Source organism: Periplaneta americana, chromosome 15, assembly GCF_040183065.1.
Source record: "Periplaneta americana isolate PAMFEO1 chromosome 15, P.americana_PAMFEO1_priV1, whole genome shotgun sequence".
NCBI classification, from domain to species: domain Eukaryota; kingdom Metazoa; phylum Arthropoda; class Insecta; order Blattodea; family Blattidae; genus Periplaneta; species Periplaneta americana.
In genome coordinates, this window is record NC_091131.1 from 136,108,061 (window position 1) to 136,131,178 (window position 23,118).

The 23,118-nt window shown below is 35.5% G+C and overlaps 1 protein-coding gene across 1 annotated transcript; it reads right to left on the reverse strand.

Annotated features, from left to right (window-relative positions):
* Positions 1-320: 320 nt before the first annotated feature.
* On the reverse strand, positions 321-22,415 carry LOC138715369 (uncharacterized). The gene is made up of 5 exons (XM_069848215.1): positions 22,346-22,415; positions 14,715-14,790; positions 10,780-10,816; positions 7,540-7,680; positions 321-618 (listed from the first exon to the last, which is right to left on the reverse strand). The coding sequence occupies exons 2-5, from the start codon at positions 14,763-14,765 to the stop codon at positions 455-457; spliced, it is 393 nt and encodes a 130-aa protein (XP_069704316.1). The 5' UTR covers positions 14,766-14,790; positions 22,346-22,415; the 3' UTR covers positions 321-454.
* Between the last annotated feature and the right edge of the window lie 703 nt (positions 22,416-23,118).

Here is a 23,118-nt window from a genome sequence, read left to right on the forward strand (position 1 = left end):
CATAACGTACCAAGGACATATCTAAATTTCATAAATTTTGGTATAGGCCTACGTTTTCAACAAAAGGAGTTTTAATCATCCTGTATTTAAAAAAATACAATGATTATTTTATATTTTTACACTTTTTGTAAGTCTATAGTCAATAATACATAAATTGTTTATATTCCAAATGCTTAACAAAGATCAGTAACATATAATTTTGATGGGGGTAATTATATGAACCCCCTTAGTAATAGTAAGTTGTGAAAAACCTAGGTAGCAGGAGTGTTAACACAGTAAAATACAGTAATATTTCAATAAATAAAATGAACAACCGAGAGTGAAAGACATAAATATTTTTATTTTCTTATATTTGGAAATTTACTCGTACAATTTCAGTAGTAGACCGAATAGTGTGATAAAATCCAAGAACATAAGATAGATATAAAATGTTACAGTGAAACGTTACTAAGATTTACATGGTTTCTAGCTGTTCTACTGAAGCTTTAAGATACTTAATCATTTCTCTTCCCATATTCAGGGTCTTCTCTTCTTCAGTTACGTAATTCTCAGAGTCTGGAATGCGTTTAGAAATAATACTTCTAAGGCTGCTTACTAGAAGTTGATCAACTTTGTCACCTGAAAAGATATAGGCTACATTAAATTGATGAAATTTACAGAAAATGAGACATTATTACGTCGCCTCCATTTTTTATCGTATTAAATCACAGGTTCCTTGCCTCCGAAAATTTTGATAGAGTAATTATTTATGCGAAACAACTGCTTTTTAGATAACTTCATTTAATTAGGAAAAGACGATTTAATTACGAGTGAACTAAATATGACACGTCCAGCAGCTATTCAACCTAAGTACTTCAAACAATCTCTTCTACATCGAGTTCAGTATTTCATATTTCAATCTCAAATTTGGATCAATATCGAGCTGATTTCTACGCTTGTTCTTCATGTAACAAAATTTCTAATATCTTTGTTCACAAAGACATGTGGTAGAAAGGGATTTTGATATTTCAACGTTTTCCATGTAATTTTTATAATGAGTAAAGACCATCACCCAGAATTAGTCCACTCTACATTATTTAAAATATGTTTTCAATGAATTCCGCAGCAGAGGAATAAATTGTGCATCGCCACATCTAAAAGTATTTTTGTGTAAGCTTTCTAGTATTTGGTTCAGGAAAGTAATTTCTAAAGCTAAACACTAAATTAAGAAGGTAATTGCTTAACTTCTGGAAGCAACATTTTGCCAGTGAACTACAGAATATTTTTAGTGTTGAAATAGGACTATTAGTGACGTTATCAGCTTCATCTCGAATTTCTCATAACTATAACATTTTAATCTTTGCCTCAATCTCATCTTCAATGTAAAATATAGACCTATTCACATAATTGCCTTGAATGTTAATGTTGAAAGTGTCCAAGTAAGTCAAAACTTCAGACAGGTAAGGTATCACACAAAACTACATAAAATCGATTCACTTGAACACATGGAAATTTTCACTTTGTAAGAAACGTTCGTACCGTGCTTCATCAATGGATTTATCCGTTATGTATAGTTCTACGGATGCCCTGGGTGGATTAAACAGATCTCCGGGTGCAACGAACACCAATAAAACAATAATTCAGCCTTATGTTCAGTGGCGGCCGTGAACTTGTGGATTGGGAGAGCTGCAGTAGATTTTGGTACATACAAATTTCACTTCTTGACATCATTACTAATAAGTATAGGACAAAAATAAATGCACTACATATCGAAAAACCAAAACTTTCTGACTTAGTTGGGAGATGTCTGTGACATCATTTGCTAATCGCTAAAAAAAACTAATACCATCGATTTCAGTCTGAATTTCTGATCGGCAGACACTCAACTTGCAATCTACCAGTTCATTCTAAATTGTTTTAGAATTACCTTTAAACAGTGGCATGTTCAAAATTATTTTTGAGAGACTCGTTTAAATTTATCAACATCTAGGTTATTTAGCGTCTGAATGATATGAAGGTGATAATGCCGGTGAAATGAGTCCAGGGTGCAGCACCCAGCATTTGCTCGTATTGGGTTGAGGGAAAACCCCGGAAAAAACCTCAACCAGGTAACTTGCCCCGACCGGGATTTGAACCCGGGTCACCCGGTTTCGCGGCCAGACGCGCTCACCGTTACTCCACAGGTGTGGACAGCTCGTTTAGATTACTCACGGACTGTAGCAACCCACGAAATACACCAGAGTCCTTCGAATCGTTTTTTTCGTCATGTCTCCTATGGGGAAGTTCGTATTGGCCACAAAATTTGATAAAATCAATATTTTTTTTTAATAATTTCACGATTTTTTTCTCACTTCTTGATTATGTTTGAGAATGTTTGTTCTGTTCGTTTCACTTAATTGCGCAGCAATATTAGTTTTGCCTAACATAGCCAATGAAACAACATTTTTCACGTGAGATTGCGAAGATTCGTGCTTTTTAATTTTTAGGGGCAAATGTCCTAAATCTGTCACACCACTCCTAGAGTATGTAGTATCACCACCGAAGAGGAGGCAACCACAAATACTCGGTGTACATTTCATTCTTATACTTCCTTACATATATGCACTATTTCGGCTGGATGAAGCTTGAGTAAGATTTATGTCGGGTAACGAACGACCCTTTAATTTCACTTCATTACATCAATTTTCTCCGCAAGGGAAAGTTGAGAAAAATAAAATTAATAATCTGTAATTCACACACACTCATGCTTGCACATTTGCAATGGTTAAGTTACGGTACTAAGACGTCACACCAAAGCAACACTCAGATATATTGATGGTAAACAATTTTCTAAAACTGGAAAAGAAGTCTCTTTCGTATTTTACGTGCTGTATCAAAATGATTCTACTCGTGCAATCATTTTGAGTTAAGGCAAATAGTTCTGCTGGAGGCTGGATTTATACTTAATAATAAGGCAAAAGAGAATATTAATTTCGTTATATTAACTCGATAAGATTCTACAACAATAAGTATGTGAAGAGAAAATAAAAATTTTGTCATTAAGTTTCAAAGGAATAGAGAATCCATTTGACGTAGAATTACAATAGCGGTGTGGAAGGGGAGGAAAGATCTTGGCTCTGCAAGCCACTGCAGCGAAATATGGGTTTTAAACAGCGGCAGTTCTCTCTGCTTCCCTTCACCTCTCTACCCTCTGACCAAGCAAGATACACTCTCTATGATCTGTCCCACCCTTCAGATCCCAGGACGACTTTGAATGCAGTGTCAATTCCAGTACAGTCGACGCGCAAAAAGATTATGCATAAGATAATAGTACATATTCCCAACCAGATGAAATATAAAGCAATTTACCAATAAAAGCTGTAACAATTCTTCTACAAATTAAAACAAATATTATTTTTATTTTCCTGTCAAAGTAGGGAGTGCTGCAGCTCCGCAGCTCTTATGGACGAGCCGTCCCTGCTTATGTTTGACTGAAATTGAGATTAATTAATTATTTCTATTCAACGAAGCTCGCAACTACCAAGGTTCTATCAGCGCTAGTGTGCCGGAATTTCGTCTCGTAGTAGTTCTTTTACATGCCAGTAAATCTACTGACATGAATCTGTCGTATTTAAGCACACTTAACTCTTGATGTCCCAATGTCACCTACAGGTGACGCTCCCTAAATTGCTGTCCAAAATTACCAATAATTATATTTAAACATAAATCGCCGTCGACAATGCCTTAATAGACATCTGGTAACTGAATTTCAACCATTTTTAGCGACTAGCTCGTAAATCTGCAGCAGTAGAGAAGAAAACATCAGCGTGGATGCAGAAGAATCTCAACTTTGTGCGCACTTCACATAATGGCTTGTGAAAATAGAACTAAGAGTTAAGTAGTTTTATTTTTGTTTCCATATATACATTACTAAACTATTGATATGTTATATGCAGTTTTCAGAAACAAGTAAAAAAGGTGCATATAGTGTATATAGGGACCACAAAGTGACATGTCACCTCCAGGTGACATCGGTCAGATACATTAAAGGTCTGATCTCATTATATTAGTATAGTTATGTTACTTATTTTTCTTCTATAGTCTGACTGTGTATGAAATACTGGAGATGATGGACGAAGATACAGTTGAAGCATCGTCTGTGATATTACCATATTTCCACCAGCTGATGGACCAGTTATCGATGAGGAAAGTGGTGACGAAACAACCAGTGACATCAACCATCTTCCAGGAAGAATACTCAGATCTACATTTGAAGTCAACGTTACTTCTGCCAATGATGTACTGATAGATAATGATGAAGGAAATAACCCGAGACCATCAACAATTGACGAGATAACAATTTCCAATTCTTATATTGAGGAAATAAACATTCAATTTTAAACAGACAAAAACAAACTGCCGAATTCAGATATGAATATACATGGAAGAAATAATTATGGTCTACGAAAGAACACAGTGTTATTCTAACATTTCTCGCGATGAAAGACAAACTATTTCTAGTATTAGTCAGACTGCAGCAGAGAAAAAGAAACAAAATAATCTACTTCTAATATTTCTTTTCGTAATAAAGAGTGATCTGACAAAGAAGAAATCTTTACTTGTAAATCTGGAAGAGGTGACGTAGATGAAACATTTACAGATTATAAGGAATCAAAACTTACTCCTGTCTAATGTTTCGAGCTCCTGTTCAGGAAAGAAATACTCGCTGTCATGTGTAAAATGTCAAAATTGTATGCCCTACTAAGAAAACATTGTATTGAATTGGACACAAATGATATAAAAAGTTTACATTGACATTCTCTTAATGACGGGCTACATGTCTCCCCAAAGCATAACAATGTTTTGCGAAACGAAATCAGATGTACACAATGAACTTGTATCCAATACCATGAGGAGAAGTAGGTTTACAGGAATCCATAAATATTTACATCTTTCGGACAATTTCAATCTTCCTCCTAACGATGAATTTGGTAAAGTCCGAAGATACTTTGAGATTCTGAATGATAATTTTGGCCAACAGTCTGAGTCGCAAATCTATTCATGAAACAATGGTTCCCTATTGTGGGAGACATGGTGCCAATCAGCATATTCATGGAAAGCCATTGCGTTTTGGATATAAACTATGGCCAGCAGCTACACGTTTTGGCTATCTCGCTGCGTTTGAACCATACCAAGGAGCTAAACAGGCTAAGCAGAATATGGGTTAGTAACTGCTGTTGTGTTGGAACTTGAAAGCAGATTACCGGCAGCTTTTTCACCTTAGTTTTTACTTTGACAATTTCTTCACAAGTCTCAAGTTGTTGTCAGTTTTACTGAACACAAATGGAGGAACAGGAATCATTAGAGAAAAACCCATGGGGAAGTGTGTGGTTGAAAAATGATGCTAAGCACATGGAAAAGTGCAATCGTGGTGCAATATATTTCGCTGTGACACAGGATGATGCTGTTGTTCGATGGCATGATAATAATATTGCCACTCTTGCTTCAAACTGACACAATGTAACTCCAATTTTGAAATCAAATCGAGTCAGTGTTATTGCAGGGAAACGAAGCAAAATTCAAGTGGATTGCCCTTCGGTTATTGAATAGTACATCAAATACATGGGAAGAGTAGATAGATTTGACAAAAATGTTCATTCTTTGAAAGTGAGCTTTCATGGAACGAAATGGTGGTACCTACTTTTTGCATTTGATCTCGATGCAGCCTGTCATAATGCGTGGTTAGTATCAAGAAGAGATTAAATACAAAAATACTTGAAATATTGTGAATTCCGGCTAAATATCGTGCAAGTATGTTGTGGTCTCTATGGGAAAGATCCATACAGACATCCAGCCAGCGATTCAGTCTCATCCATGCTATTTTAAATATTCTCCACTGAATAAAATATGATATTGCAGTCATTAAATGTGCCAATAAGATTTATTGCTCAATGTCACCTACAGGTGGCACCCCTACAGTCCGTTTGTAAATATGATTTTCCATGAATTCTCAATAAACAAGACTTCTATAGCTTATAATTAACATTATTTAGTCATTTATAAACAATTTGTACATCTGTAATGAGTTTGGGCTAAGACGGGTTTACCTTCGACCTAGGCAGGATCGACACCTCAACCTCGGACACAGAAGTCAAGCACTATATCCACTGCGCCACGTAGGCCGATCCGAAATTGAGATATCTCTACAGCGGGCTACTTAGTTTTCTTTACAATCCATTGAGTTAAAGAATCATTCAAGTATTTGATTTTAAGCCATCAGTTTTAATGCATTGTGTTTGAAAATCCCTCAAGCCCCTAGTATTCAATATGTTCCTATTGAAGTCCCCGCGCTTTGTCCGATCAGACTTACCGTTCTTTAAGAGGGAAAGTTACTTGGCGTGTTACACAGTAGGCTATATATATATATATGAAGACAATTTCGTGATAAATTCTATGACATGTTCTGAGTGATATAAACACACACTCAGAATATGCAAGAACAATCCAAACTTGCGTAATCATACAGGCGAAATGAAAATAAAGATTATATTATCTGGTAATATCAAGAAATATCTGAAATGCATTCCTCGAAATCGTTCTTCAGATCTCTTTTTAATCGTCTGACAGGAGGTGAACAAAAGGGCAAAATTGGTGAGACTGATAAAGTTGAGATTCTGAATATTAAGGCAAGTTTTAAAATCAAATTGAATGAGTAATGAATCTATTTGTAATAATAGATTTTTATTTCTAAGTGGTTCATTAACGACGCTGGATTAGCTAGTGCGTTACTTAGCGCTGATAGGATTAGTGGTATCGTGATGGTATTTGGCGAGATAGCACCACTTAAAAAATATGTAATTAAATGCTAATATCCGTAGGCGTAATTCATAAAAATTCAATCTTGTTTAACATTCTCGTATTGTATTTAAGTGTGGCCTCGGAATCTTTTGTATCATTTGCGGTACCAGTATAATGTTTTCAACCAATGACACAATTATGTGCAATATATACGACGCAATACTTCATATCGTCTGTACGTGCAAGTGAGTAAATAATCGCTATTTATTTTTTTATAAATATAAAAGTTCTGGTGTATGTGCATTCGGTTACGATACCTTATAATTCCTTTTGATTTCTTTATTTATTCTCAGATGCCAATATGTGATCGTGAATCCAATCAGGTAGCTTACTTGATCGTTAATAACGAAGTGTTAATTTTATATGGGGACCAAAATCGGTCATGGAAGTTAAAGGAAATTTTAGAAAGTTATTAACACCAGTGTACGTTCCTGCAACTCTAAAGCCTATAAATACGGCACCATTTTTCGTTTAGCTGAAATTTGTTTTTAGCCATAAAAGTTGTAACTATAAATTAATGAGAACAGTGTACAAGACCAAACGTAACAATATATTATTTCACTTAGGAAGAATGACTTGGAATTTCATTCATATATTCAGATTTGGTACGTCCGACGCTTCGGAACTATTTACAGATTTCACCATCAAGGCGTCAGCGTGTGGTTCTTTAACCGAATTTCTACACAGCCTATCAACCGTGGAAGTCTTAAAGATTCCACTTACCTGAACGTTGTTTGTTTAACTCCACAAGATCGTTATAATAATGTTCAATATCTCTAATAATATCTTCTTTTAACTTGAGAGTATACTTAAATGATGGGACATATTCTTGAAATTTATTCTGCAGCGTCGTCAAGGCATCACCTGTAAATATACATAATGTATCTTCATTTCTTTAAGTTGATTGTACATGTTTACTACTACTGTTAGGCCTATTCAGAATATTACTAAATTCGACTTAAGAACGCTAGATCTCCTTTTTATATCAACACTGGACGAATTGACGATATGGAGTCGGTGAGTAGCGGACATTTAATCTAAAACTACACGAGATACCGGATTGTAACCCTTTACCAGCAGAGTTAATGCTGGAAACATAATATATTATAGTGAGGTATCATTAATTCATTATTAATATTGGTTGTGGGAACGTTAGTATTATATCAAATATCCTCAGAACTTTAATATAGTTAAAAATACACTAAGATATAATAAAACTATTCCCCCTAGAGTGGTGGCGCGGGGGATTTTATGACCCCATCCAAATTGATTTACGTGCAGTGGAAAATATTATTACCGAATCGCACTTTACCAACCCCTTACCTTTCCCTACATTCCTTGCCTATTGCTTGAGGTCAGTAACATGGGGATTGGAGGCTATAATCTTCAGAAAAGAGCTTATTTTTAAAACCGTGTATTGAAAAGTGCAGGAAATACCCCACGCCACCAGTCCCGTTGCTTGTCTAGCAAGTGCTGCGTGTCTGTAGTTTACTGAGTGATCTGCTATCGAGAAGTTGAGTTATCACGTTGCAGTTTTAATGACTGATTTTAATACATTAGTTTTTTCATAATTTACAATGAGTTACGAGGAAGATCAAGCACGGATTTTATCTCTAATAAAATCTGTCGAGGAAGAAGAAGAAATCTTAGGCGGGGAAAGCAGCGAAATTGAAGATGCAGTCGAAATAGTGAATTATAATAGTGAAAGTGAACAAAGTGCAGAAGAGAGAGAAGATAGCAGTGATGAAGACATTCCTCTTTCTAAAATATCATGCAACATTTATGGGAAAGATGGACTTACAGTGTGGAAAACAATTCAGCCTCCTCAGAATTCGCGTACTCGCGCCCACAACATAGTGTCTCATTTGCCGGGCGTAAAACGTGCAGCTAAAAATGCTAAATCTCCGATGGAGGCTTGGAATATTTGTTTTACCGATGATATGTTACAAAGTATTGTCATATTCACCAATTGTGAAATCGACAGAATAAAAGAAAATTACAGTAGGGAAAGAAACGCGAACTCAACAAATATAACTGAAATGAAATCTCTGATTGGCTTGCTTTTTCTTGCTGGATTGTTGAAGTCGTCTCATCTGAATACGGAAAACTTATGGTCTAGAGATGGGACTGGAATAGAAATATTTCCCTGTGTAATGTCGCAACAAAGATTCAAGTTCCTCCTCAGATGTCTCCGGTTTGATGATAAAAGTGACAGAGAAGAGCGAAAGAAGGTGGATAGATTGGCACCAATTAGAGAAATTTTTGACATTTTTGTGCAAAATTGCAAGAGTAATTACACTGTTAGTGAGTACTGCACTATAGACGAAAGTTTAGTAGGATTCCGAGGAAGATATTCATTTAGACAATTTATACGAAACAAACCAGCTAAATATGGCATCAAGGTATTCTGCTTGGTCGATGCTCGAATGTATTGTACCCTGCAGATGGAAATTTATGCAGGAAAGCAGCCAGATGGCCCATACCGAATCAGCAATTCTTCTGGAGATGTAGTGAAGAGACTAATTGAACCAATTTCGAAAACTGGTCGTAATATCACTTTCGACAATTGGTTCACAAGCATCCCCTTGGCGGAAGAGTTACTGAAAACTCATAAACTTACCATTGTTGGTACGGTGAGGAAGAATAAGAAAGAAATCCCTCCAGAATTCCTGACAACGAAAAATAAGGAAGAACATACCAGCGCATTCGCTTTCAGAGAAGGAACTCTGGTGTCGTACATTCCCAAGAAAGGAAAAGTGGTTCTTGTATTGTCAACAATGCATCACAGCAATGCAATTGACAAAGAATCTGGAGATGCGAAGAAACCAGACATAGTAACATTTTGTAATGAAACTAAAGGTGGTGTGGATATAGTGGATCAGATGTGTGAATCGTATTCTGTATCTAGGAAAAGCAATCCTTGGCCTCTTACCATATTTTACTTCATGCTAAATGTCAGTGGAATCAATTCTCAAATTATTGCTCAGGCTAATACAGGACTCAACGAACCGAGGCGAGTGTATTTGAGAAGACTTGCTCTCAGTCTTCTTCATGAACATATGCAGCAGAGGGCTACTATCACCACACTACCAAAACTCCTGACTGAGAAAATACAACAATTTGCAGGTACAACAGAGCAGAAGAATCAAGATAAGGAACCCCTACAGAAGAAGAGAAAGCGTTGTAATATATGCCCAAGAAATGTCGATAGGAAAACAAATCTTACATGCGCAAAATTCAAACAACAAGTGTGCAAAGTTCATAGTGAAATTGTGTGTAAAAGTTGTGTATAAAAAGTCAAAATTTGTGTTCTTGTTGTTACTGCCCATAACATTTTCACTGTTATTTTTTGTTAGTGAAGTGAACAGTGTTAATTTCAATTAGCCCTACGGTGTATGTTACACAAGTTACCGCACCGGTTCCTGTAATTTCATCAGGTGAGCTGTATAAAATTTAATTTGTGTTTGTAACTACCATGATGTATATCCAAGGATTATTTTCAATAATATGAAGTTTTAAAAAGTACATATAAGTATGATATAACCTTACATAACCAAAAATATTGATTTTGCATAGTATTGAACGACATTTTATTGGTGGGGTCAAAAATGACACCGCGCCACCTCTCATGTAAATCTTACAAGCGCCACCAGTCTAGGGTTAAATAAAAAATATGTATACGTAACAATCTAAATTCTCTTTATGACGCTCACATTGTTACATCATATACCGATAGTACTATTGCTCGGAATACTAGAAGTAGGCCTATTTAATATATGTATGATTATTGGAGTGTAAGTTTAATTTGAATTTAAAATTTCAATCCAAAGTCATATGGTAAAAATTACTAAGCCTTTATGACGCGAATAACTCACATGTGTAATCTTATTAATACTCTGTGGTTTAACAAATATTAGAAAATTTGACAACATTGCCATTTAAATACATTTAAAATCCACATACCCTTGCTCCTTGAATCTTGTGCAGTGTTGTAACTTCCCTGTAATAGCAAAAATTTGGACATTAGTAACTGCAGCAAAATACTCATTTTCCAATAATATTTAATAATAGTTTAAATGAATGATTTAGATTGCTATTTTATTAAATAGTATTTTCATCTTCAACAATTGAATTGCATTTTTTTAAAAGGGTGTAAATCATGATTTTTACATTTCCATTTTTATCGTAGTTTCGAAAGTACAATAATAAACCCATCGTTCTTGCTTGAAAGGGCCCCAGTAGCATTGTTTGTTCGCTTCTTAGAAGCAAGTTAAAATCACAATTTGTTTTATTGGTCATTAGAAAATGACATGCATCGTTTCAAAACTATTCAATTGGCAGTGCTGACTGAGTGTGAACAGCTCAACAGACAAAACATGACAAAAAGACTGCTGTTTCTAAAGAAAGACGTTACAAACAAAGAAATGAGATAATCAATGTTGCAATGTGTACCTAATTCCACATTGAGTATACACTTAACAGAGTTGGATACATCAAAGTATCGAGTAATATCAATGAATTAGTAAGTCCCACATTCGTCAAGACACTTCTCCGAGAATATGCTTCTCCACTAACAAGTCTAGTTTACCCAGTAGGAAAAGTGCCAATAAAACAGAAAGAAACAGACTGGGAAAGATTAATCAGTAGGCCTTACATTTCAAGTGAGCATACGGCATTTTATGAAGAACTTTTCAGCTGGCCTACAGACAGTAATGCAACGTGCGATGACTGGAAAACGGTATATCCCAAGTGCAAAGATTTCTCGTCATTATTTATGGTATTTTCCTATATTTTTATTTATAATTATTGAACAATATGTTTGTTGATGTGTATGATTTCCAGTAAAGTAATTCAAGAACAGCACGAAAATATCTGTATCGTATTTGATTTTGCTTGTTATAGAATTGATGTTTATTAAAGGGCAGCTTTTTCATATTTTAAATCTCAATAAAACCTTAAGTGTGCAATAATGCGCACAATTAATTTAAAAACCAACAACTGTAACATAGACTATCAGCCGACATGTTCGGAATTACACACTTCCAAATAATTTTCCACTAACATAGTTTTCTTCAATTTCCCACAGATTTACTTTTCCTGATTTAAGCCCTTAAAATGATTCAATTGGACGTTTACTAAATGTGACAAATGAAGCATTGAAGTGACATAAAGGAAACATTCAAGAAGAGTGTCTGATATACGATACAGAACGATTCGTTTGAAAATACAAAGTATAAACACTGTCACATGAAAACGGTTACTATTTTTTCAGCAATTTTTAAATACATTCTAGAAGGAATGGTGACCAGATCATACCACAAAGTCCCCACAACATACTTCGTATCGTGAGGCTCATTCCTCCCATGTATGATCTAACATCTCGGGGTAATTTCTTCAAAAACTGTGGAAATCTTTGTTTTGAGATCTCTGGGATGCTCTGCAAAAATATTAATTCTTACAAAACCTCAAACAAGGAAATCGGCGTCAAGTGTAGAGAATTTGAAAACCACGTAATTGGCCTACCAAAATCGCATCAGTTGATGACAAATGTTATTCACAGCTACTTTCCTTAGTGAGGCGGTACGCCATATTGTTGGACCAACGTGTCCACTAGAGTTTCTTGTCGCAACTATGGTAGAAAAGCCAACGAAATCTGTTTCTGGAGATTCACAAAGTGTAATGCGTCAACATGTTTCATGCGGTAAGAGTATAAACTTTTAGATAAATTTATGTATGTTATAGCCATCTCTGCGGACAGTCGTCTTGGGACTTGATGTCGCCAGTGTGTGGCATGTTAACAGATCCATTTTCTTTAAACGTGCCATAACATAACATAACATTATCGACTTGTAATTCGGAGTTCCCCGAATATCATATTCACGGCGGAAACGACACTGATGTTCTCCTACAAATTCTGTAAAACACAACAAGCATTTAGCTCATTGCGTTGCAGTAAACTGCGTATTGTTTATTCATTTGTTAAATGGTGACCTTTCTTCTTCGTAAAAAGAGTGATACAAAACTCTTGTGTTTTAACATCATATTGAATCTGAAATAGCGTTTTTGCACCATCGTGTTGTTTGTTGTATTTACAGCTATTGTTTTTAGGTCTTCAAATTTGGAATTCCTACACAGAAACTTGTTTCTAGGGAAACCATTCTTTATAACATAAAACTATACTGAAATAGACCCATTACAGTGCCCATATTGTTACATAGTTACTATTACAGTGCAGTTTTGAGAAGGCTTTGAAATAATATGGCTCTAAATTCTCAATGTAAAATACATTGTATTCCCAAATGTAAGAATATTTTCGTGCAAAAACTGTTATACAATACACATTTGTGAAGTGCATTACAAAATCTCGGAAATAGAGAAACTTGCTCTGCTCCTTTTTCAAACTTTTCCTCGATTTTGTAAAAGGTTCTTCCCAACCTTGTATCATAATATACTATTGTGTCACTCCTGATACAATTTTTAGAGTGATTTTATTTCTTGGTTCACACAAGAGTGTATATTTAAGGAGATGTAAGCAGAAGTTTAATTTTATTATTTCTATTGATCAAAATCGCAATACGAAACTATTTGTCAGTATTGGATTAAATTTAAGGAGAATTAAGCAAAAATTTAATTATTTATATTAATAAAAATTGTGAAACAAAGTTATTGGTTCACACTGTAGTGGATTTAAGGAGATATAAGCATAAGCATATTTGTTCATATTTCATTAAATTTAAGGAAGAATAGCAGAAATTTAATTATTTCTTACTTACTTACTTACCTACTTACTTACTTACTTACTTATTCACTTACTTACTTACTTACTTACAAATGGCTTTTAAGGAACCCGGAGGTTTATTGCCGCCCTCAAATAATCCCGTCATTGGTCCTATCTTGTGCAAGATTAATCCAGTCTCTATCATCATATCCCACCTCCTCCAAATCCATTTTAACATTATCCTCCCATCAAGTCTCGGCCTCCCCAAAGGTCTTTTTCCCTCCGGTCTCCCAACTAACACTCTATAAGCACTTCTGGATTCGCCCATACGTGCCACATGCCCTGGCCATCTCAAACATTTGGATTTCATGTTCCTAATTATGTCAGGTGAAGAATACAAAGAGTGCAGTTCTGCGTTGTGCAACTTTCTACGTTCTCTTGTAACTTCATCCCTCTTAGCCCCAAATATTTTCCTAAGAACCTTACTCTCAAACACCCTTAATCTCTGTTCCTCTCTATTGATCAAAATTCTAAACAGACATTGAATGATTCATATTAACTAAATTTTGAAATAAATCTATTTGTTCACATTAGAGTGAACGTTATATTAATGTCAATATGCTAAATAAGTAATTGAACGAAAGGTGAACTAAATATATGTCGATTGGAGATATCTAGCCATTGTTATTTCTGAATATGGTTTTAGACATAAACAATCAGTCTTGAAATTGTGTTGGTATTTCTTTTTGTGAATTTGAATTAAAACGATAGAATTTTAAATTTGGTCTTTGCCAAAGAATTTCTGGTTTTATTTTTGTAGTTTTTCATTCTCGTAGTATAAGTGTAAAGTAAGTCGTTTCTAAAATACTCATTGTTTGAAAATTTTAAAAATAACTTGTGTTATATTGAGACATGTTATAACATGAAGATAAAATTATGGTCTTAACATTGAAGTTTTCATCTAATTATTTTTTTGTACTTGAAACAGAAATTGGAAGGGAGTCCAGCTGAAGATTTAATCGCCCTTGAAAACGGTACATTGAATTCGGCCGATTTTTAAACCTCGAGTATAAAGGGAAGAAGCATGGTAATAATCCAAGCACCGAGGATGACAGATTTTGACTTGAAGAACTGGTAAACTTGTTTACAAAAGAGGATCAAAGTATTGGAAGGAACTTACCTGAATGAGGATTATGACCACAAGGGACAAAGCAAATGTAGACTTCTCCATTTCCTCAGGATATTTTTAAACGTCTCTGAAAAGAGGAACGCCTTATAAAACCAGATTAATAGTAATAGAAGTAAGTCTATAATACCGAAAAATTAATCGTTACAAGTAAATCATTATTACCTTTCATGAAGTATAAGAAGTGTAAATAATAGAATTTTTAACTTTCATTCGAAGAAACAAAAATTATAGCTATTGGAGAGATATATTATCGGATGATTAATTACTTCAGATATCTAAGTCTTAAAACAGATTTATAGCTCTCAGTTATTTAACATCTACAGTTACGGGTTTTGGAAAGGGAATGTGGGACGAAGCCTTCCTATGGAAATAATTACGATTCGTTTGTAGTTGCTTGCTTGTTTTAATCCAAATAAGATGGACGCATGTTCTCTCTGCGCATAATTTGCTTATAAAAGTCCATTGTTTATATAGGCCTACTGTATTCCAATTTGGTATAACTGAGCCCTCCATAATTACAATTCATGAGCTGGCACTGAGTCTGAGAATAGGAAATGCATTTTTTCTGCAATACAGAAAACGAAAGGTTGTCTTCTAACTTAGGTGTACTGTAAATCAGGAATTAAACTAATAATGCAACACATAAGAGACATAGTGCTTACCACACGCCCCCTACCGATTACATAGATGATAGTTCATCTCCTAATGAGGCGTGAGGCCATCAGTTGACTGGGCAACCTTCGCCCTCGATGAACAGTCGAGACACGGAATTCTGTTATTTATAATGTTTTCATATTTTCTTTATCCAATTGAATCGGTCATTGCAGAAAGGGGATAAGTCATGAAAAACGCGAAAATGAGTTAAGAGTGTCATTGCTTTCTCCAGACCTAGACACACATTTCCATACAGAAATGGGACAAATTTGCTCATTCTCAACGCAAAGCAGAGTACCATAAGCAGCGCAGTCATTGCAGAAAGGGGACAAGTCAGCGACTTACCTTCTTCCTGCACTGACTGACGACGTGACGCAACTGAGTGCCGCGGACCTAATAAGTTACGCGCCCATCAGCTGATAAGGAAAATGACAGATAAGCTAGAAGTAGTAAACTGTGTTATTAGTGGTAAACGTAAACGCAATGAAATTAACTACCGCAGAGATGTAAATAAGAAAAATAAACTGAAGGCATTGGTACGTCAATTCTTTTGGGAACTCTGTAGCAGCCCGTACGACAGGAGAACAATGTGGACAAGAAACTACTCTTTGTTTGTTTAGACGCAATTTTGGGTCATCAATTTTCAACATTCACAATTTCAATGACCATACGGCTCACTTCTATTCCTATCATGAAGGTATAGGCCACAAATCTTCAAATGAAGTGTGTTCCTTCTGAACTACACTGAAAATAACATCCCTTCTTCAGTCAAGGAATTGTATCTTTTCTCTGATAACTGTGGAGGGCAAAATAAAAATCATACCTTAATTCTATTGTTACTTGCACTGACCCAAATGGGTACATTTAACAAAATCATTCATTATTTTTCACGAGGCCATTCATTTCTTCCCTGTGACCGCAACTTTGGTGCAGTGAAGCACAAACTAAGTAAGACAGACAGGGTTAATGTGCCAGACCAATACAATACCTTGATCCACCAGGCAAACACAAACAACAGATTTTCTGTATAATCAGTTACTACTGATGATATTTTGAATTTTAAATACTGGTGGCCAGAGTATTACAAGAAAACCACCTGCTCATTAGACACACTGAGGAAAAAAGGGAAAGATAATATGTTTTCTTCAGCACAATTCAGTGAATTTGTTTACTCTAAAGATGATCCAGGATGTGTGACTGCCAGTTTGTTCATTGGTAGTGAAATGAGGAAACAAAGATTCTGTATGAAAAAACCAGGTTCTGGACGTATAGTAATGGCTACACAAAAGCATACATTGGGAAAATTCCCATTAATACGAAAAAAAAGCTTGGAGACGTATCGAAAGTGAGGCAATACATTCCATTGGAACACACTTTCTTTTACGAAGAGATCCTGAACTGGCCACATTGTGACAAGGAATCTACAAATGACGTGGCTTCCAACGTCAAACAATACACTCTATAACAATTGAAACAAATGATTTTGTGTAGTACTTTAGTGTATTTTTATTGTGCTCTCCTATATGCAGTTTTTAAGTATTAGTTTGAAAGTAGAGTTTTGATTTAAAACTGTGATATAAATTCACATATTGGTATATTTCTGTAGTAGGAATAATGATTAAAATGAAAAAAATAATTATGTAAATGATGACAGTAATGTAGTAATTACACACAAAAACATCGTTATCATTGTAATTATTAATATTTAGTTTGATTTCAAATATTACATTAGGCTAAACTTGTAAATTATATATTTTTTGTTCTATATTTAACAATTCCTTGCAGAAAGGGGATAAGTCATGGTTCGATTAAACAACTTTAAACAAAAGTGTTTGAGATGTCAGATGTCTAACATAATGTATTATACTTCACTATTCATAAACAAAGTAAAAAAAATATTTATAATGATTACTCCAGTATTGGAAGAATAAAACAGTTTTTATTGATTATCTCAAAAGTAAGATTTTATGACTTATCCCCTTTCTGCAATGACCGATTCAATTATAAGATCTCAATTACCGATAGCCCCTGCTATATTCAAAACAATATGTGATGCGTACAGCCGCGTCGCTATTATTTCTTACGTCTTATTCTGATCATGTTGTTGCACATTCTATTCCTACTTGCCACCGAGCAGGACATTATATTAATTGACAATTGTATATTAAATGTGGCAGGTCATCGACGTAGCTCAGTCGGTTAAGGCGCTCGCCTGCCGATTCGGAGTTGAGCTCGGATGTGAGTTCGATTCCAGCGTGAGGTGATTGCCGGGTTGGGTTTTTACGATATTGCTGCCAACCGTAAGGCCAACCAATCCCATCGACACCGACGCTAACAAGGGAACCTTCTATCATGGTGAATTGAAAAGGCGGTAATGCCGCATATTTTTGGAAAGAGGAGGCAGAAGTAAGTCAGCAGGTGCAATTTTTCCGCCTGAGCTCCATAGGAACAAAAGTTATGGGACTGTAAATTTAACATGACATTCTGTGGCAAGTGACTCAATGTGCACACTTAAAGGTTAAAATGAAGTTATCTTTTAAGTCACTGCATTGCAAACGAGATATTGCAGCTGTTGTGCGTTTTAAATAATACAGCGTATTATCGCTAGGATGCGATCACCTACTTTTATTACGGGAAGGTAAGTCTTTCTCGAGCTAATTCTGGTGTTACAGCTACTCTTACGTTTCATTTGTGCCATATACAGGATGGATCCGAAAGTTGTGGTTCAGATGGTGGTGCGCGACTTTTGGGACCAGTGACGCTAAACAGTCAGTCGTATTCATCCGGATGCTTCATCAGTTGAAGAATGAGTTAACAGGAGGCCGTGGAAACGTACACGTCGCTCTTATTGATGAAACACCAGATTTGGACGTGGAAGATGGGCAGCAAGATTATGATGACATAGATGACGAACTAATGACGAGACGCCAAATAGACGGCCAGAAAGCGGAGGACGCTGAAGAGACGGAGACATCGCGTCGTCGCAAAGCAGCACGTCTTCTTACGTCCCTCTCCTAAAAGAATCAAAACGTAGTCGAAGACGATTACGAGCAGAAATAGCTCGACTATACGAACGATACAGTCAGCGGAAAGAGACGATCCTTCACCTCTGTAAAAAAAAAATCGATCCCTTCTCATCACACGGAAGATTCTTTACGATTACCATGCAAAAGTGAAGAAGAAGAAGAAGAAGAAGAAGAAGAAGAAGAAGAAGAAGAAGAACCCTCGAATGGCAGATAATAATGCCATGGGTCTGCAAGATGTCAAAGAACTCTCAAGTACGAACGCTGTCATACATGACAGAACTATCAGGCTTTGGGGCATATAAGTGAATGCTCAAATTGATCCTGACGACCGTCTTAACTTCAGAGCTTCTGACTCGTGGGTACGGAGATTCAAGCAGCGGAATCGTACCGTTTCTCCTTCTGTGGCGCATAAAGTGAGTAGAAACTTCGCAGCAAAGAGACAGAAATGAAGCAGAAATCAGACAGCTTCGTGTCGAAGATGAAGCAGTTGTTCATCGATCGTGGCATCAGTTTTCGCTAGATCCTCAACACTGATCAAAGTTATTTGAAAAAAGAGATTCACTCCGGGCGAACCCTGCGTTTCAAAGGAGGGAAGAAATTTTATCCCACAGTAGTATCAGAGGCTGCGACGATGTACTCCCACATGATTATGCCAGTCTTTTCCATGGACGGACAAATCTCCTTCCCAATGTATCTTCTGTCAGCCGATTCACAGAAAATGTTCTCTAAAGATAAACTTGCTGACTCATATAACATCAAATCATATGCATCTGGTTCAGCGAATATGCGGAAGGCAGATATGAAGGATATGCTTTCGAAAGTATTTTTGCTCAGCATTTCTTCATTGCATGAAGATCGATATCCATAATGTTCGCAATTCAGATGCACAACAGCTGAATATCTCGTTTGCAATGCAGTGACTTCAGAAACAACTTCATTTTAACCTTTGAGTGAGCACATTGAGTCACTTCCCACAGACTGTCATGTTAAATTTACAGTCCCATATCTTTTATCCCTATAGAGCTCAGGCGGAAAAATTTCATCTGCTGACATACTTTTGCCTCCTCTTTCCAAAAATATACGGCATTACTGCCTTTTCAATTCACCATGATAGAAGGCTCCCTTGTAAGTAACCTACAGCATCTTTAAATGACCAAGTAAAAAAATGTGGCTGCAGTGGAAGTGCGTAAAGTTATCAGTGACCAGTGACCAGACGCGCACGTTTAAAATGTAGCCGAGCTGCATCGTGATTGGCTGCCTGAAATAACAGCGACGCGGTTATACCAATGATCAAATATGGCTAGTACGTCAATGCTACCAACCTTCAAAACTAAAGCACCATGTTATCTACTAAAAAGTTGTATTATGAAATGTGATGAAAACAGTAGCTACACACACAATTCACTACATAAAATAATAATAATAATAATAATAATAATAATAATAATAATAGTTCCGCAATGTATTATGTTATAGGCCTATTATAATCGCGAAAATAACTATATTCAAAATATGGAATAGGAATAAAATTGGTGAAATTAATAAAAGTACGTTACTTTGCCTGATAAATATCTCAAATTGTGCCAACCTAACAATTACAAAAGGACTAACAATTGTGGTATCTGTAATATGCGTATATTCGAGGAACTGTTGCCTGTAGTGAAGTAAACCTTATAGCTTAAACACTAAATTTAAACAGTATCAAATAATGGGGAAGAAATGTTGGAGTTGCAACTCAGTACCTCACGTTACATTTTACCGGCTTACGTTAAAAATTTAAAAGGCATGATGGGGCCGATAAGCTGATACAATAACAATAAAAGGTTTTATCATGAACCGTCAATGCTTATCCATTTAACAAATTTATTAGTTTGCAATAATTTGTTACATTTATTTGGTTTTTAACGTTTTCGGCTTGATTAAGCCATCTTGAGAAAAGTTTATGCCCATGTGCATGAGGTTGGTACATGTATATGTGATGCAAATAAATAAACCAATTAACATGTATCTCTATAGAAGTAAATGAACATATAGCAAGATTAAAACAATTACTATGTTAAAACTAGGCTATGTGAGCCATGATCAAACTTATTAAAATTATTACATACTAAATTAAAACATATACGATACAGCTGTGGTTGAGACAGGTTGGTATCTGTATTGAATTCCAGATCTGATTGAGAATTGGTGAATCAGAATCATGGGTGCTGTGGAGATATCCCTGTAGACGCTGAAGGTGGTAAGAGTTGTCTCAACCACAACTTATCGTATATGTTTTAATTTAGTATGTAATAATTTTAATAACTTTGATCATGGCTCACATAGCCTAGTTTTAACATAGTAATTGTTTTAATCTTGCTATATGTTCATTTACTTCTGGTTTATTTATTTGTATCACATATACATGTACCAACCTCATGCATATAGGCATAAACTTTTCTGAAGATGGCTTAATCAAGCCGAAAACGTTAAAAACCAAATAAATGTAACAAATTATTGCAAACTAATAAATTTGTTAAATAGATAAGCGTTGACGGTTCATGCTAAAACCTTTTATTGTTATGGCTTACGTTAAGGTAAAAACTAGCAGTAAGTTACAGTGTTTTTAACATACCTGTAGACACCTCCAAACATAGCGGTTAGTAGGGAATCTAGAATTGCATTACTCACTCTCGTACACAGAGCAGTGAGATATCCTGTAGGGAAAAGTTTCTTGTTTGATTGTGGCGGCCACTGTGGAATGTCGACGGATTTCACAATAAATGAATATGTCTATTATATCAGATCATTTCTTTAAGGGAACCATTACAAAAATTACGATACGTAGTGGTTTCTTTAGATGAAAAGCAAGCACTGATGAAGGAAAAATAGCAAATCATTGCAGTCAGCTGATCTTTAAGCTACTTGTCACTATTATCCTACTTTCGCTAGTAGGTGGAATTGAGTCTGACTTACGTATGATAGCAGCTAGAATTGAGATATCGAGAGTAAGCTATTGCTTTCATCAAAATGTAAAAGTACAATACCTGAACCGAAAATACTATATAAATATTTTAAAGGATGTACAATTTACAAAATTATTGGATAAGTGATAATTAATCACACATTTTTTGTTCCAAAATCCTGCTGCGTAAAATCGCCCATGGTCCTTAGACAATGTAGAAGAGAAAATGTAGTGTGTAAAAAGAAACACTGTACAATTGAAATAACCAGCTGGATGCATTAAGAAAAAAAAGGAATAAAGACCGAAGTAAAAATTAAAAATAAACAAATGAAAAATGCATCAGGAACAATTAATATAAGCATCATACAAAATGAACCGTAAGTTCCTGCATTTCATGACAATCTTATAAATATTTTTTCTGAAATGCCGTCAGGTGGTCATTCAACATTTCTGGTCACTCCTGACAGTGACTTATTTGTTACCCACTTTTGAGGTTGGGGTGCCTGGAAGGCAGAGTTACGCTGCCCCGATGATATTATGATAGGGTGACTATGAATACATGACACCAGAACAGGTCTCAAACCTGAACGTACGCTAACTTCCTGACCATGGACAAACGCAAGGAATAATTCCTGTGTTCTAATCGGGAATCGAACTCGGGTTTTCACGAACTGTCTAAAGAGAAAAATATGGAACGACCGAGAAGAAGATGACATGGGTTATTAGGATCTACTATATTGAGTTCAGAACGAAATAATTTTATATTTTATGAAGTTACAATGATTATGTCACTGCTCTTGTACTTCTCATTCAGTGCTATTTTCAAAACATTTTTTTTTTTTTAGTGTTAGAACTTAGAACAAAGACAGCAGCCACCACGCAACTTTAAAAGTGAGCATTGACATTCTGCCGTGAAGTACAGAATAGTTGTCAATAATCTGAACTGAAATACATACAGGCCTATACGATAGTATAGAAAATAAAAAGCTGAGACTCACCTGCACGAATGTAATTACCGTAAGCAATCACCGACTTTGAATGTTGGGAAGAAGTTCTTGTGGGTTTATATAGCACGCCTTTTGGATGTTATAAAGAATTAATGAGGACATAAGGAATTTTCATCGCCATTTTCTGCGACTTTCTCCTTTTAATATGGGCAAAATTTCTATTTCGATAAGAGCATTTTTCCTGTTCTTAACTAAAGTAGTGATACCTCTATCAGTGTCATTGCGGAAATTCAAGTACAGAACATGTCACAACAATCATTACTTATCTAGGAGTTATGTTAATGGCGATAATCGACTTGGCGAAATATAGCAGAGAGTTCATATAATGACAATGTATGTACATGAAGGATAATTGTAAATCTTTGATGAGTCAACTTTCTCCACTCTGCTACACGTTCTACCGGTTTCTGTATTTATTTTAATATTCATTCTAATCCCGGAAATAATTATCGCTACGGCTGTTGAATCTTTTCCACTAATGAGGTTCCGTAGTTCATACGCAAGTACCAAAAAGGTTGATATTCCGTCGACCCTTCAAATCTGAATAAAACAAATACTATAATCTGTTTAATCAATTGAAAAAGTAACTACCATTTATATTATATATACGAAGTAGTTTGTTTAAATGATGCAAATGAAGGAGTCTTATTTACTTAGTTATTTAACGACGCTATATCAAGTACTGGGTTATTTAGCGTGGATGGAATTGGTAATAGCGAGATACTATTTGGCGAGATGAGGCCGAGGATTCGCTATAGATTAGG

Coding starts and splice junctions, on each gene's coding strand:
- LOC138715369 (XM_069848215.1), bottom strand. CDS start 14,765: ATGGAGAAGTCTACATTTGCTTTGTCCCTTGTGGTCATAATCCTCATT. Junction 7,681..10,779: donor ACAAGATTCAAGGAGCAAGG/GTATGTGGATTT, acceptor GTATATTTACAG/GTGATGCCTTGACGACGCTG. Junction 619..7,539: donor GTTAAACAAACAACGTTCAG/GTAAGTGGAATC, acceptor ATATCTTTTCAG/GTGACAAAGTTGATCAACTT.